The sequence below is a fragment of the Platalea leucorodia genome (assembly GCF_965183815.1).
Source record: "Platalea leucorodia genome assembly, chromosome: 2".
NCBI classification, from domain to species: domain Eukaryota; kingdom Metazoa; phylum Chordata; class Aves; order Pelecaniformes; family Threskiornithidae; genus Platalea; species Platalea leucorodia.
Window position 1 is genome coordinate 124,717,110 of NC_138824.1, and position 16,457 is coordinate 124,733,566.

Sequence of the window (16,457 nt, forward strand, 5' to 3'; positions counted from 1 at the left end):
GGCCTCATGGCCACGCTAACCATGGCTGCGTGACTCCCGGGAAGGAGCTGCCTTGCCTCGAGCCCGCTGGGCAGGCTGGCCGAGCGAGCTCACGTCGGCCTGCAAAGTGCCACGTAAAGATGCTCTTTGTGCCGTTTGCAAAGCTCCAGCTGCAGGTTACTTTACTTGGCGTTGCTTCCTTTTAAAATCGCCAGCTCAGAGATGGCTTTTCTTTTTCTCATCTCCTCTCAACTTTATATGAAAAGTCTCTCCTCCATGACTTCTCCCCCAAGCAGTGCTCTGGGTGTTGGGGGGCAGAACCCAATTTGCAGAGATGCATGCAAGATGTATGCTAGCTGGATCCTTGCTGTTGTGATGTGGACCTCAGCACAGCCAGCCATGGACACTGACCCCATGCTGTGCTCTTGCACTTTTGCTGTCACCAGAGGCCAACCATTTGGTGAGATTTCCCCAAATGCTGTGGTTCCTTGCTAGCAGTAATCAGCCTTGCCTTGAACGACTCACCAAACATCTCAAGGGGAGCCTGTGGCGGTCCTTACTTCGGGAGTTAGGAGGTTTAATTTTGGAGGTTATGCTTGAAGGGACTTGTCCCCTCCTTTTGACCGAGATGGTTATGGAAAGGACATGCTCAGACAGGTGATGGCTCAATCAGTGACCATGGTGGAATTAGGAAATACTGCTCTGCAGAGTCCAGGTGTTCTTGAGGATGGTGCTTGCCGCTAATGAGCTTGTTGCGTATCTCCAGGGGGAACAGGCAATATAACTGCTGTTTGGGCTGGCTGCTGTGGCTGGTTTGGTCTTGGCCTTCTCCCCTGCCAATGTAGACATGCCACAGGAACAATTCTGTAACGCCTTTGAGACTCGCAGGTCATCTTCTTAGTGCTGCAGCTGGAGGGAGTTCAGAATGCTGTAGCCGCGTTACGATGTCCATAGAGGGAAGTCTCTCCTTGACTTCAGCCCTTTGCCCTTGGTTGAAGCTAAATTCAGTCTGACATCCGAGGTATCTCTTGGTGCAGCCACTTAGATCTTTAACCCTTCTGACCTGGCTTGTCTGCTTTAGCGTTCGTTCGTGACATCTCTCCAAAACAGCTGCTGCAGCGTGCAGCTCTTCACGGCAATCTGGGTTGTGACAGGTGGCCTTGGGCTTCAGGTTTTTTGGAGATTGTTGGTGCTTTAGAATATGGTTTGTCCGGACAGGGTAGTTCAACTCAAAACAGGCAGTATGTTTCAGGCAGAACAGTTAATCTGAAATTTTTCCATAGATTGGGTCTCTGAGTTTAAAGTAAAGGTGTATTAGGCCAAATTAGCGTAATCTGCCCTCAGCTCACTGCACTGAATTTAAACAAATTTAGAACTGGCCATTTCTCGTCTCCTGAAAAAGGGTGCCCTTCACTTCAGAATAACTCGTTGCAGAAGTGCCCTGAGAAACTTTTACATCTCCTAAGGAGTCCCATCTGGATTGAAACATAGGTATGCCCAGTAGCAACATGGCCAGCGTCTGAGGAAGAGACTCTGAAACTGTGGGATCACCTCTGTTTTAATATAGCTCGGGACTTGTACCTACTCATTTACTTTTGTGTTCAAGCTAGAATACATTCCAGACACGGCCGAGAAGTGGCAGCAACACTTGGCAAATATCTCCAGTGATGCTTTGTTGGAAATGTTTGTGTTTTGCTCCTGAAAATTGCCTGGTGTGCATTGCTGGCACAGTACAGGCATTCGCTGCACCGAATCTGAAATGGGGAAGGGGAGTGCGTACGTGTCTGTGTGCATACATGTAGATTTGTACCGAGGACTGAGGATGGGATGTCTTGGGAGACTCACGACCATGCGTGGGGGAGAGGCTGGAGAAGAGAAGTGCTTGCATCAGTGTCTGTAGCCTGCTCAGGCCACCGGCTCGGTGAATTCCTGGGAGTTTTAGGGATGTTGGTAGAGAAGCCAGGCAGGGCTGGAAAGCAGAGGGACGTCTGAGAATTTCATCCATTGTGTCTCTTGTCATCCGCAGGAATCCGCTGCCGCACCTCCACTGCATCCCCTGAGGCAGCTTATGGGACCCTTCCCTGGGCACCTCTGCCCCAGGACACACCGCATGGAATGGCAATGACACGTGGAAAGAAGAGACCCATGTCCTCCGTCCCTTGCCTCATCCTTGCAGCCGCTAGCTGCTTTGCCAGACTGAGTGAGTTTGTTCTTACCCATTTGTTCCACTTCATTTTTGTTTTGCCTTGATGCTGGCTAGCACAGCTGTGCCTCAAGCACGAAGTGAGATTCTCTCTGCTGCTTCCTCAATAGATTTAACCAAAGGTCTAGCTTCAAACGCTCCTCCAGAGGAGAAGGGGATACAGTCGGAGTTGGACATCTCTGTCTAGTGGTGCCAAGAAGAAATGGGGCTGGTGTGCATCTCAGAGCACTAGGGTGGTTGTGCGGGGAGCTAAGAGGAAGGCGCAGCACAAGCGGAAGCAATGGGGAATGCAAAATGTACCAGCGTTGCAGTGTTTTCCTCTGTCCTTTCTTTTGCTGAGTCTCACAGAGCTTTCTTATTCCCATTTTTTCCCTCTGTGCAGGTGAATCTCTGCAGGTCACGGTCCAACCTGCCTCCATTGTCCAAAAGCTCGGGGGCCCAGTCAGCCTGGGGTGTGTGGTGGACCCCCCCAGAGTGAACCTCACTTGGAGACTGAATGGGAAAGAGCTGGCTGGATCGGACGAGGTGCTGGGTATCCACATCGAGCGAGGGAAACTTGTCATCGCGGCTCTCAACAACCACACCGTGGGGCGATACCAGTGCATTGCTCGTGTGCCCGAAGGAGTCATTGCCAGTGTCCCCGCAGTGGTCACATTAGCTAGTGAGTAACTTTAGTCCTCTGCCATCCCCTGCATTGCTTGGGCCATCACTCATGCATCTTGAAAGGCTCATCCACACTCGCTTCTTCACGCTGGCATCAAGGGAGGGCTCCTTTGGCTCCTTTGTAGCATTTTTCATTGTGGCCTGGCTGTCATGTTGTGGTCCAGCCATGACCCAAGCAGTCCGCCTGCACGGTAGGCTGCAGACCTGTCCTGCAGTGACGGTTTTTGCAAGACCAGAAAGAGCAGGAAATACTTGAGCGATGGGGTTTGTGTGCGTGGTTGGTTTCCTGGCTGCCGTGTTGGCCCATCTGGTTGCTGACTTCTTGATTGAGGTTACCAAAAAGTACCTGCAGGTGCTGATGGCCAAACCGCTGCTGTGGGGCTGTTGCCAGTGATGGGTCGGTGTGTGCTAAGTTTTGCTGCCTTCCTGACCCACAGAAAGTGAAGTCCTTTGCCCTGCTTGTGCTGTGGTGGGTCCTGTGCTTTTTTGTGTTGCCCCTGGGTTCATCATAACCAAAGTACTGGCCCCTGCGCTCACGGTAAGGAAAGGTTGGTCTGGTTGTGGTGAGGAGGCGCTCCTGAGCACCTGCGTTAAGTGGCCGGTGGCCCTCTGTGCACCATTGGGAAGATCCCTTGCCAAAAGGCAAGGTGAGGGAGAGGGATGGTGGGAGAATGGAGATGTTGAAGGCGGAGGCTGGGCCATCCTCATTTGGTAAGGCAGGCACAGAAGTCGGCAGGAGGCAGATACAGGAGAGCAGAGGATCTAAAAGCATTCGTAACGAGGTTTTTGTCTTTAAGGGGCAGGAGTCTCCATTCATTACCACTGCTGTTGGTCCCGGGAGGGCGTGCTCCCGCTTTCCAAGACTTTGCCCTTTTCCTACAAGGTTGCAGTGGCGTGGCAGCAAAAAGCCACCTTGTTTCTGAGCCACAGCTCTGAGCGAGGGCCTTTGCTCCTATCTCTGAGCTTACCTGCTCTTCGCTGCTGCCCTCTGGCATTGGCGACCGACCAAGGAGACGTGTGTGCATGGGAGGGGGTGTCCTAGAGTGGGGAACTTCTCTTAGGGGCGCCTGGTTTTGGCCAGATGTTATGCTCAAATGTGAGAAAGTTTTGTATTCGAATGTGTCTGAGAAAGGGCAGCCCACGCCTGCTTGGAGATGGGAGGGCTCTGTATGGACCACCCTTGTTTAGGCAACGGAGAGTCTGATCTTCTCAGGGACCCGTGCAGTTTTTGGTGGAGCAAGTGCGTGCAGAGGAGACCGCCATCCCCTGGCAGTGACAGCCCCCAGGCATGGAAAGGACTTCGTCTTCCCAGCAAGGGGGAGTTTGGGGCTAAGTCTTAAGAAAATGAAGAAGTGAAGATGTTTGTGCAAAGTGGGGGCTGGCTTTGCTTTAAAGCCAAGAGCTATTGGCTTGTCACTGATACATTAATCAGGAGTGAAATGTTTAGGCCAGGCTGGGTGGGGGGAGGAGGCGAGGGAAAGCGAGGGGAGAGCTGCTGAGCTCTGAAGTGGGGTGGGAGGGGGTTGTCACGGGGCTGAATCTGTCGGGGGATTTGGCCTGAGCCCCGTGCCGAGATTAAGTTTCGGAGAACACATTCCAGAGCAGAAAGGGGGCTGTGTGCGCCGGTGGCCTGATAGAGGGAAGGAGAGGAGGGGAGAGGTGGATGGGATTACCGAAGGCATGGTTTGCATTTAGGAGAGCAGGGTGTGCACAGCTCCTGAGCCTGATCAGTTCCTTCTTAGGCTGATCCCCTTTTCTTTTTTTCCCCTCAGCCCAGCCCACCACCACCAGCTCTGTCTCCCGGGGCAAAGCATGGTTGTTTGACCTATCTGGCTGCTTTGGTCTAGCATCAGTGGTGGATGGGAGACAGGTCTTAGAGCACCAGAAAGTCCCACCGTGTCCCTCAGGACAAATCAGAGCCACAACTGAGTAGTCCATCAGCCCTCTCCAGGAGCCAAATCACCTTCAGCTACTGACTTGCAACTGGAGATGGGGGTGCAAACAAGGGGGACTTGCCCATTGCTGCGGTCCCTGCCATGGCAAAGGCGCTATTGCTGAGGGGAGGTCAGGAGCACCGTTCAGTGGAACGCACAAAAGTGGCACCAGGGGTTGGATGAACAAGCAAATAATCCATCGTGGAGCACCCCGCTGCCTCCAGTGCACCTCAGTGCTGCACTGCATGGGTCCCCTGTCCTCGAGGGGAGCTGGGGATGTCAGAGGCCATGTCCCACACACCTGGGCAGCCTCGGGTGATAGAGAGCCCCCAGGCGTGGAGGTCTTGGCAGTCAATGAGCGAAGAGAGACAGGGCAGCCTGGGAAAGACGTGGGGCTGAAGGCGTAGGAGGGAAACCTTCTGGAGGGGTTCAAATAACGAATTTCACGTCCGTCAGCTGGAGGCTGCTTGCAACAGTGGCTTTGCAATGGTCTGAAATAACAGAGGGCACAGATTTGTGGTGGGACCGAGTTTGAAAGCTGTGGTAGCAGATGTGCCACGGGCTCTCACTCCTGCTCCGGGCCTCCTCTACAGGGCCTTGCTCTGAGCTGGTTCAGCGGGGACCATGGCCCTGGAGGTGGAGCGGGAAGCCCCTGGCAGGTCGGCATTGCAGTTGATACATCTCTTCCAGATCACCTGCTGGGCTGAAAGAAAACCCTCTGGAAGTCTTAGCCCCACCCAAAAATTATTTTGCGGGGCCAGGGGGAGAGTGAAACTAGAACGTGAATGAAAGTGGAGCGGGGTGGTGGTGGTGGAAATATTTTCAAGGTTTAGGTTTATTTTGGAAGAGGACCTGGAGTCATTAGAAAAAGTGTCTTGCTAGGATTCGAGGGGTGTAGGTGATATCATCTGGCCAACTTTTGGGCTATTTCCACTCCTTTCTCTCCTCCTCTGGAGGAAATGCCCTCCCAGTGCCCCAGGCTGTGCATGCCTGGTCCCTCCAGGCCTCCTTGTGCTTTGCTGACAGTCAGCAAACAGATAAGCATCACTGCCATGCTGGCAGCCACAGCGTAGCCTTGGGACCGATACCTCCTTCTCCCATCTGTGGCACAGCAACGCCGAGTCCACCTCTGCTCTCCCTGGCTCAGAGGGCTGGTTGAAACTAGCATTTAATTCCTCCAGCGGAGATAAAATAGCTATTGTATAGCCGAGGGGTGGAGGGAGGAGGGATTTGCAGAAAGGGGAAGATTTCTTAAAGCAACAAAAGGAGCAGCACTTCAGGCATTACCTGGGCACTTCTGAGTCTGGTTAGAGCTGACCTGGTGCTCCATGATCCCACACTCGGCCTTGGCAGCCCGTGGCACGTCGGTGCAGACAGATACCTGCTGATCACTGCTGGCCTGGTGTGCTGCGCAAGATCAGCCCCGCATGGCCCCGAGGCAGCCCTTCGCCCGGCAGCGGTGGGCTAGAGTCTGGGACAGCTTGAATGGATAGGGCAGGAGTATTCCTGGTTTTCCAAACCAGGTCCTAAGCCTTCATATAGCTGAGAGCTGCAAGAAAGAGAAAGGTATTTTCTCTGCCCACTTTCAGGTGGCAAATTTGCCATCATGCCAGAAGCCCTGCTCCAGCCCCTCTCCTGGGTGGAGGTGCTATATGAAAAAGGTATGGCTGCAGTGGGCTCTGGTGGGGCTGGATAAATCCACCAGGGACACGAACACGGCGCTGTGGGCTGGTTCTGCAACAAACAGCAAAGGACTCGGAAGGTCAAGAGCCCTTGGGGGAGCTTACAGGGCAGCTGAAGTGCAGGGCTGGAGCAAAGCCGGCGGGCAGAGGTGGCGAAAGCCGTGCAACTCCCAGCATTCAGCTGTGTGCGTGGAAAATCAGTGCAGTGAGCACAACAGCAAGCCTCACCTGGATAGATGTAACATTTAAGAAACAAAACAAAAAAATAGATGAGGCGTGCAGCAAAGGGACTCCACCTGTTCCAGTGTATCCCCCATAGCCAGGGACGAGAGGAGCGCGGGGCGCCTGCGTCCCGGGGACGCTGTGGGACAAGGGAGGCTCGTTGCCCCGTGGCCCTCGGTCGGCGCCGGCGGCGCGGGCAGCCCTCGGCTTCGCGGCAGCACGTGGGGGAAGCCGGGCCTCAACGCGCGCCGCTCGTGGCAGTGACCCTGCGCCGGGTCGGGCTGGGCATCCCCCAGGAATTTGCAGCTGCTTTCTGAAGACAGCCCCATTCATTTTCCTCCGCCTGGGCCTCTCCTCTGACGGCTCCCGGGAGGCGATGGCGGGAGGGAGGGAAGGGAAGGGGGTGGCTGCATGTTGGAAAAGCATTTGCTGAGCAGGCACGGCGGGCTCTGGCCCCGGGGGCAGAGGTGGCGTGAGGAGGGGAGAGAAGGAAAACACAGGTGGTGTTTCTTGAGCTGGCGGAGCTGTGGCATGAGGGCTGTGCGACAGGCCCGGGGCGACGTTGGGGAGTGGGGCTGGGGCATGGCGGGGGGCATGCGCTTGGGGGCACGTAGGCTGGGGGGCTGCGCCTGTCCCGGCGAGGTGAGAGGGGGCTGGTGGTGACAGCACTGGTGCCCAGGCTCCTGCGGTGCTGACCGGACTGGGAGCAAGAGCCGTAACCCCAGGGGGGATTGGTGGAAGGTGCCTGCCCCCAGGGTGGGGGACCCCCATCCCTGCCCATTCTCCTTCTCGGGGTCCCTCCATTCCCTCTCTCACCCTTCCCTACACCGGGGAGGACTTTCACCTTGAGGGCCAGCATTTTATTTACTACTGCTTCTTCTCCGAAGTTATTTATGGTCTCCCATTCATTTAATCTGGTCTGTCTCGGCAGCCTCGTTGCTTGGCCCCCAGCCCTGGGATTCAGCTGGTTTCCCTCCCCGATGACAGCGGCACAGCTAGCCCCAGGGCTGACCCTCCCCGCGGCCCGGCTCGCCCCATCGCGCCTCAGAGTGGGGCGCAGATGGACACAAGCAATGGCCTTTGGTTGCACTCCCTTCTAAACCAAAAAGAGAAAGAAAAAGAAAAAGCCCTGTTATCCCAGCACGGCTGGGATTGGCAGCGCTCTGTCTGTCTGTCTGCAGCACCTCCCAGCTGGTGGCTGGTGGATGAGGACTTGCTGCTTCCCTGTGATCAAGCGTGTCTTTTAAGGACAAGGACATGGGCTGGCATGTTGGATGCTGCCATATGAGAAGGAAAACCCAGCCACGGGAGAAGGGATGTGGTTTCTCCCAGCTGTGGCGGGAGTTAGACCGGGGTGCAAATTGCATGTTAGACGTGGGCCACGGCTGCTGCCAGCCAGGCAGCCAAAGGGGCGAGTGCCGCGTCCCCCCCAGTGCCGACCCTCTCCTCCACCCCTCCCTGCACTGCCTGGTGGGGGGAGGCATGTGTGGCTCCCCACATTTTGGGGGGGGCCTCATTTGAAGTCCTCAGGGCGAAACTGTGTCCTAGCCCAGCATGGCAGCCTCCATTTCACCGTGCTGGGGCCCAGTGCAAAGGGGTGTGTGAAGGGGGGGGCTCGTCCCACGCACAGGGGGTGCCCCCACCATGGGGCCGCCGGTGCCCCCAGCCGCCCCTTGCCAGCTCCAGCCGACCCATCAGCGTTAATGGACGGCTGTACACACCCGTACCAGCGGAGACCAGGGCGGTTGAGTCCGCCTGTGGCCAAAACCCACCGGCAAATAAAACAGTCTTGTTCTCTGTGGGGGAGCAGGAATTTAGGGGAGTAGTTTGGCAGGAAGCTCTTGCACTTGCGTATTGGAAAATAGTTTGTCCCAGCACCCACCTGATGATTTTCCCCTCTCCCCTGCTGGTTTCACTCCGCTTCTCCGGCAGCGCCCAGTTCTTGCTCCCCCAGCCACCCCAGGATCCCTTTCCTCCGTCCTTTCCTCCGTCCTTTCCCCCTCTGTCCACAGCTTCGCCCTTCATGCCCCGCGGCCGGGCGGGGAGGGGAAGGCACAAAGAGCCGGGGGTCCCGCTCCCGCCGTGGGGCTGCAGCACTCAGCTGCAAGAGCGGTGGGCTGAGCTGCCGTCTGGGGGGGCTGCACACAAGGGACCCCCACGTCCGCCCAGCCCAAGGTCGTCCCGGGGGTCCCCCGGCACGGGGACATCACTTTCCGTCTCCGAGAGCGTGGTGCTCCCCGGTGGGCTCCGCTGGGCCGGGGCCACGGGTCTGCTCTTCCTCCGGGCTCCTGGGCCCCTTCTCCCCTTCGGGGTCTGTGCGTGCATGCACGCGTGTGTGCAGATCCCTGCCAGCATTGCTGGAGCCTATGCCTTGGCTCCGAAATCTTAATTTGACTGTGATGAATCCAGACCACCAAGGCACACATTAATTTTCCTGATGCTCGTTTATATTTTGTTGATCGGAGAAATATGCGTGATGTGGGCAGGCAGACACTGGGCTCTCGCCTCTTCTCCACCTCTTTCCATTTCTGTGGCTCTTACTATTTTATTCCTTGATCAAATATAAAAAGCAAAGAGGAGAAAATATCCAGCACCCTTCCCCTCCCCAGCAGCCACGTTCATTGTTGGAGGAGCGCGCGGTGCTGCCAGCTTTTCACAAGTTAAGAGTTAACCTTCATCTGGCTTTAATACCCAGTGGAAACATGGCTCCCCTCCTCGGCTTGTCTTAAAGGATTAATCACATTTCTGAAGCTCACCCGTATTCCTTCTTTTTATTATTATTTTTTTTAATTGAACGATGCCAAGAAATTCCAGAAGTATTAAGCATGTTCGCTGCAAATCATTTTTATGACATTGCAAAACCTCCCCTTTTCTTTTCAACCTCCTCCCCTTCCCTCAGATCTGGGCCCGGGAACGCTGGCTCCCCCGGCAGCCGCCCGGCAGCCCCTCCGCGCCGCACTTGGGGAGGCTTTCTCGCCGCCTTGCCAAGAGAGCTGGTTTTTATTTAAACTCCATAAAGGATCTTGCTTTAATCAGAAAGTCTGCTTGAGAAATTTCATGTCACTTTTCCATGACTGTGGGTGGGAGAAGCTTGGAGCCAGAGTTGTCTTTTGCTCTTGGAGAGCTGCTGCATTTCCCAGAGAACAAAAACACATTTTTCTGCTGGCCGGGGCTGCCAAGGGAGGCTGCTTGCCGTCCGCCCGCCGCCAGCCCTCCTGCTTCCCCCCAGCTCTCCAAACTGCCCGAGGTCGCAGGCGCCACGTCCCGGGATGGGTTTTGAGGGGCGAGGGAGCTGCTGACAGCGCGTGGCCACGCTGTGCTGTGGCAAGGGGTGGGACGTGCTGCCTTAGCGTTGGGTTTTGAAAAGGGAGTGCGGTCTCGTCCGGATTTAGCAGCGTGCCGCTCAGGAGATGTGTTTTAGTGCTGGGTCCTGGGGAAGATGGGCCGGCTTGAGCCTTGATGTAACAACATGACTTGTGACCAGCTACGGGATGTGCAGTTGTCACTAGTGGTCGCCTGGGCTGGTGCACGGCACCGTAAAAATGCGTGCACGGGATTTTTTTCCTGGCACAAAACCTTCTTCCCGGCACAGGCTGACCGAGACAAACCCCGGAAGGATTTGCCATTGTGCCCAGGGAGAGAGGCGACCGGTTTCATCTCCAGGAAGCTTGGCGGGGCCAGGCTGGCGTGCTCCCTGCCCTGCCAGATCTGCAGGGTGTCACCGCAGTCCTCTGCTCCTGCTTTGGAAAACAGGGAAAAGCAAACACAAAGTCAAGTGCCCTTTCCCCGCCGCCCCTGTGCTTCCACTCCTGCTGCCTGCATCAGCCCCACCGGGGGAGCAACCCTCGTCGCAGACTGGTAGGGGGACACGTGCTGGGACGGGGTGTTTTCACGGCTGCTTTAGGGAGGGGGCAGCTGTGCCGTGTAGAGGAGGAGCTGCTTTTCCTTTGCAAGTCCCTGTTCCTTGAACTGGGGCATGGGCATTGCTTGGGCACACACAAAACCTCGTGGTTAATCAGCCTTCGGCTGTGAGATATTTGATGGGAGCGAGAGTGCCCGGGGCAGAGATGCTGATTGCTCAGGCACTGGAGGAGCTCAGGGCAGCTCCGGGAGCATCCAGCACTCACACACCTTCTCCCACTGCGTCACCCGGCATCTGCGCACCCTTGAAGCAGGCTGGGCTCCCTGCGTTATGACTACAAAGTCAGCTTCTTGGTAGCAGGACGGCAGCCGCATTTGAAATAGAAGGCGGCAGAAGGACCATTTTTGGCCGCCCTTCAGTGCTGCAGTAAGTTGGCTCCTTTTTTACTCTCAGGCCAGGATTTTTCACACCCAATTTCTCAGCCGTGGAGCAGGCGGTTTCTCCAGAAGCTGTGTTTTAAGTTATCTGTTTTGTAGGAAGGAGGAGGAGAAAAAAATAAAGCTCTGAAACCAGGCCAGTTTCTCTAGCTGCTGGGGACGGAGCGGTCCTCTGCTGGCACCGCAGTGAAACAGCCCCAGGTCTGCACGGAGAGGATGAGCTGACACCGGGATGCTGAGCCAGCCGCTGAGATGCCCTGTTGTTTGCTCTCTCTGCAGATCTCAAAGATTTCAAGTTTGACGGCCAGCATGTGATCGAGGTGGATGAAGGGAACACGGCTGTGATCGCCTGCGACCTGCCCGAAAGTCACCCCAAGGCTCAGGTCCGCTACAGCGTGAAGCAGGAGTGGCTAGAGGCCTCCCGAGGTGAGTGCCACAGAGGTCTGTCCCGCTGGGTCCCCTCCCAGGACCCTGTTTTACCCTTCCCTACCAGCAGTAGCTTTCTCTGCCTGCTGCCTCCTTGTTGTCCCTTCGCCGCTGGTCTGAGCACAGGTTAGTTTAGGGTCTCTGCCAGGTCTCCCTGATGTCTCTGCTGCCTGGCACTGGGGAGCCGTGTGTAACACCAGCTGTGGAAGAGTTCCTCCTACCACTGCATCATTACTCCCCTGATATTTGAACCAAAAGGGGTCATTTCAGTGCTGTCAGTGTTATCGTGTTGTTTTTTTCCCTTCCCACTTGTCCACCTTTTCTCCGGGGCACTGCATTTCTTCCAGAGGGTGGGACGTGTCTTATAACCATGTGCCACCTCCTCTTTGTTCCCTACAGACAATTACCTTATCATGCCATCGGGGAACCTTCAGATCGTCAACGCCAGCCAAGAGGATGAGGGGACTTATAAATGTGCTGCCTACAACCCCGTGACGCAGGAGGTGAAAACCTCGGTCTCCAGCGAGAGGCTCCGCGTGAGACGTAAGCCGCTCTCCCTTCACTGCATGTCTTCTCTGTAGCACTTCCAGCCCTGGGAGCATGTACCAGTGCTATTGCAGCTGGTTTTCCGTGTGAACCGACATCAGTTGCTGGGAAAACTCCTTTCCAGCAGCAGAAGGCCCCAAGGTCTGCTCCTGGCATGTGGGTGCAACCCCGGGATTGCCGTACCTCCTCAGGATTGGTTCTTGGTGATGGGCGAGCAAAGGCCCTTAGCCCTTTGGCAAGACGGCTTGCTGTGTGCACGCAACCCTTAAGGAATGTCCCTCTTGACCTGCCTTGCCGTTTATCTACCGCGGTGCTAGCCCTACCGTCACCCCTACCTGCACTCGGCACAGGGCGCTTTCCCACCCGGCCACCTTCCTTCCCATCCACCTCCTTCCTCCTCCTGTCCTCACCAGGCTCCACAGCGGAGGCAGCCCGGATAATCTACCCCCCCGAAGCTCAGACCATCATTGTCACCAAGGGCCAAAGCCTCATCCTGGAGTGTGTGGCCAGCGGGATCCCCCCGCCGCGGGTCACCTGGGCCAAAGACGGCTCCAGCGTCTCCGCGTACAACAAGACACGCTTCCTGCTCAGCAACCTCCTGATTGACCCCACGAGCGAGGAGGACTCGGGGACCTACAGCTGCACGGCTGACAATGGGGTTGGGGAGGCCGGAGCCGCATTCATCTTCTACAACGTGCAGGTGTTCGGTGAGTGCTGCTGTAGCCCTTGTTTCAGGAAGGGCTTGGACGTTCTCCACTGCTTTCAGGGGAAAATACTAGTGCCGCTGTACTCTTCTCCCTGGGCAAAGCGCAACGTAAGGCAAACCCCTGCTTGCGGTTCCAGTTTCTAGGAGATGGGATGAATTCTTCCTGAAGGGTGGTAGTTTCTCCTTCCTGGCTCCCACCATGAGCTGGAAATGATGGATCCTCCCTTCCCTTGCAGAAGCTCTTCTCTTATCATTTGTGGCACTGGATTTGCTCTAACTCTCCATTCTCTAGTGGAGGACTGGCTGCTTCTTAGGCATATTTGACATTGGCATAGGAAAGACGTCAGTGACTTGCTTTTTGCTCTGTTCTGTAGGGAAGCTCTCTATGGGGTGGGAAATGTAAGGGATACTACACCTTAGATGTTTTTACCACGCATCCTTCCCCTTCTCACAAGCATTAGGGAGGCTAAGCCTATGTTTCGTTGGATTGCATTTCATCCAGGTGCTGGTGTTGTTTTAGTACAAGCGCAATCTTTGCGGAGTAGCATTTCAGCTCAGAAAAATGGGAGTTGTTAGGTGGCTGCTGTCATCTGAGAGGGGCAGATGGCCTTGGGCCACCTCTCTTTGCGGTTTGTGGATGCTGAAGGGGAGGCGCAATGAACCGGACCCCTGCGGGTCCCCACAAAGGGAGTGGGACTCGGGGGTGAGGTGGGGCAAGGATCTATCACTCTACTCTCATCCCTGCCAGGAGGAAAGTGCAAAGCTATGACCGTGCCGTGCTCCCTGCCAAGTGATACTCAGCAGCTGTGTTTCTTCCCTGCACAGAGCCCCCGGAGGTCACCATGGAGCTGTCCCAGCAGATCATTCCCTGGGGCCAGAGCGCCAAGTTCACCTGCGAGGTGCGAGGGAACCCCCAGCCCTCCGTCATGTGGCTGCGCAACGCCGTCCCCCTCTCCGCCAGCCACCGGCTCCGGCTCTCCCGCAGGGCGCTGCGGCTGGTCAGCGTGGGGCCCGAGGATGACGGCATATACCAGTGCATGGCGGAGAACGAGGTCGGCAGCGCACAAGCCATGGTGCAACTGAGGACAGCCCGGCCAGGTAAGTCCCTCTCTCCAAGCCTGCGATCATTCAATCCCAGAGCCTAACACACAGGGAAAGAGCAGGGGGAGCAGAAGAAAGTTGTGTGTAACCCTCCCGCTTGTGTTTGAGCTGCCTTGCTCTTCCCTCCCTTTTACCCTACACTTTGAGTGCTTTTTTGACAGGGCTCTCCGTATCTCCCTGTAGGAACAGGTGGTAGCGGTTTTGCTTCTAAGTGCAGTGCCATGTGTGCATACTTGAGCTATCTCTACATGAGAGGCACGGGACATCTGGGTGTATTGCCTTACCCCGTGGCTTCCTCAGCTCTGCCTCTGAGCAAGAGCATAAACCCTGATGTGGGTGGATTCAGCTGGGGTAAGAGAGGTTGCTGATTCCTTGGACCCTGTTGAACTTAACTTATCCAGGGTAAGAGGGGCTTCAGAGAGGGAGGAAGCCCCGCGTGGCCAAGGCCTGTTCTCAGAGAGGCCCCAGTGAGGTGTCTTAGGTTTATAGCGGGAGAAGGAGAGATTGTTGCCAACACCTTTTTGAGTGGCACAGCAGGCGGCACTGCCTGGGACCTGATACCTCTAAGGTACCTGTGCTGCAATGGGTGTGTAGTGCCGGTCTTCTGAGAGGTTCAAGGGGCTCAGAGCTCTGCCTTCACCGCAGACTGGGACGGGCATTTACCCTGCCCTGACACCTTGTCTTTCAGGAGCTACACTCAACCCTGGGCGAGACGCCCAGCTGGGCTCGGCTCAGCCTCCAACACCGCCTTCCAGGGACAGTGCCTTAAAGCTGTCCCTGGATAAAGCTGGACTGCCAAAGCCTGGGACGACCCCGCTGGCAGCGTCTCCACGGTGTGCAGCCAACAGGGAGCTGGTGTCTCCAGCCGAGGCCCCCATCATCCTCAGTTCTCCCCGGACATCCAAGACGGACAGCTACGATCTGGTGTGGAGACCCCGGCCTGACAGCAGAGCCCCCATCCTCTATTATGTGGTGAAGCATCGCAAGGTATCGCTGTTTCGCTCTGCTCCCATCTTTCCTCTGCGCCGTTCCACAGGCAGGCTGGTGGCCTCACTGCACGTTTTCACACCTCGTGAGCAGGTGTGTTGGGGCAGGGGCACCCATCGCTCACTGGTGGCGCTGGTTGGTGGGACCTCCTCAGCTGCAGCCTCAGCCTGTTGAGGTGTGAGGAGTACAGGCTGCAAGAGGTTTGCCGAGCTGTCCAAAAAGAGTCCATAGTGGTGCCCGTCTGCTTACGTACACAGAGAGCATATGCACACACACGTGTTTCCAGTCTGAAGAGCTTCCACTCCTAATTCCCAGTTGTGTGCTTACACAAGTAGGAAGTCCTGGGGGCAGATTGCACAGTGACTTGCTCTGCAATGCTTTTGTCTTGGCACAAGCCATGGGACACCTCTGCCTTGAAAGGCTTGGGCTGCAGGACACAAGAGCAGCAGCCTCTCTCTGCTGCACGTACCTGCCCTGCTCAGCAGCACCCACACTCCGTGACTGTGAGGAGCTGGCAGAGAGCTGTCGTAGCCATGCTAAATCCTCTGGGAAGGTACTCAACCACCAGTTTTATTCCATAAGCTGCAACGAAGTGCACTGTTGAGCACGTGTCTTGGCTGGTGGCACAGTGTGAGCACACGGTGCGCTGCCAAGCCCTGCTTGAGCCCAAGGGCTCCTGCCCTCTGCGGTGCTTCCCGGCGCCACAGGCAGAGTGAGAGCTGTAGCCCAGCAGTTTCCCTAAATAGCGAAGCATTGTTGAGGTAAAAATTCTGCTTTGGAGGTGTAGAGCATCTCTTCCCATTTTACTGGGGATAAGTAGGGAAAAAAGGGACTTGAATCTATCTGTTTGCTCCTTGTATTTCCTTTGGGTAGGTAGGGAGTTGCAGTAGAGGGGCAGGTTTTGCTTTGGGGTTTGAGTACATTCCAGATCTGGCATGTTTTGGGTTCCCAGCCACTGCAAGGCACTGTTTTCAATTATATGTGAATATATGTATCTATTTTCCTGGAACTGTTTGATTTTGTGAAAATATGGTATAATAGGAGGCTGTTATAATCCCTACACATCCTTGAATTCTTTCTAAACAAAACTTAAGCTGAGGGTTTCAGCTAACCATCTCTTTAAAGAGCCCTTTAAAACAAAGGCAGAAGATGCCAACACAAGAACACAATAGGGCAAGCTTAAATAAAAACCCAAAGATGCCAAAAGCCTCACCAGACTATTGGCTCTGGTTGTCTGCCAAGAAGAGATTTGTCCCCCAATGGTGTATCATGTAACTACCAATTCTGCATGCGATCTTAACTTGCAGGCTGGAGTTTGTCCGTATTTTATTTGTTTTTCAGCGCTTCACCTGGAAGGGGCTGTGGGGCAGTGGAGGTCACCGTGGGTCACTGCAGTTTGCAGTAATATGTTTTCAGTGTAGTCCAAATTCTCAGCTGGAGACTCTTTCTTGGGATGGTTAAGGATTGTGTGGAAAGGAATTAGTCCCAATAACCCTTAGACTTGTTTAGAAAGAGTCTCTTTCTATCAGAGATCCTTAGGATCAAGTTATATAAGGATCTGGTTTTGACATCTCTGACTGGAAAACCATGTGTGCGGAGAGGGAAGGAATCAATTCAGCAACAAAAGAAAAGGCTCTTTGTGTGAAAGATGGCTATAAAGAAAATAAAACTTACTGACAGGAGGCTTACATTTGTACTGGGCAAGGGTC

At 55.3% G+C, this 16,457-nt stretch overlaps 1 protein-coding gene across 1 annotated transcript in view; it reads left to right on the forward strand.

Moving 5' to 3' along the window:
- The window catches only part of BOC (BOC cell adhesion associated, oncogene regulated), a gene marked incomplete at its 3' end in the record, with an annotated part of 56,210 nt that overhangs the window by 29,882 nt on the left and 9,871 nt on the right, over window positions 1–16,457 (forward strand). Inside the window, exons 2-8 of the mRNA XM_082304490.1 lie at window positions 2,006–2,179; window positions 2,565–2,843; window positions 11,262–11,408; window positions 11,808–11,951; window positions 12,368–12,661; window positions 13,486–13,758; window positions 14,450–14,841. Of these exons, the coding sequence (XP_082160616.1) occupies window positions 2,095–2,179; window positions 2,565–2,843; window positions 11,262–11,408; window positions 11,808–11,951; window positions 12,368–12,661; window positions 13,486–13,758; window positions 14,450–14,841 (1,614 nt within the window). The 5' untranslated portion in view covers window positions 2,006–2,094. The remainder of the gene's footprint in view (window positions 1–2,005; window positions 2,180–2,564; window positions 2,844–11,261; window positions 11,409–11,807; window positions 11,952–12,367; window positions 12,662–13,485; window positions 13,759–14,449; window positions 14,842–16,457) is intronic.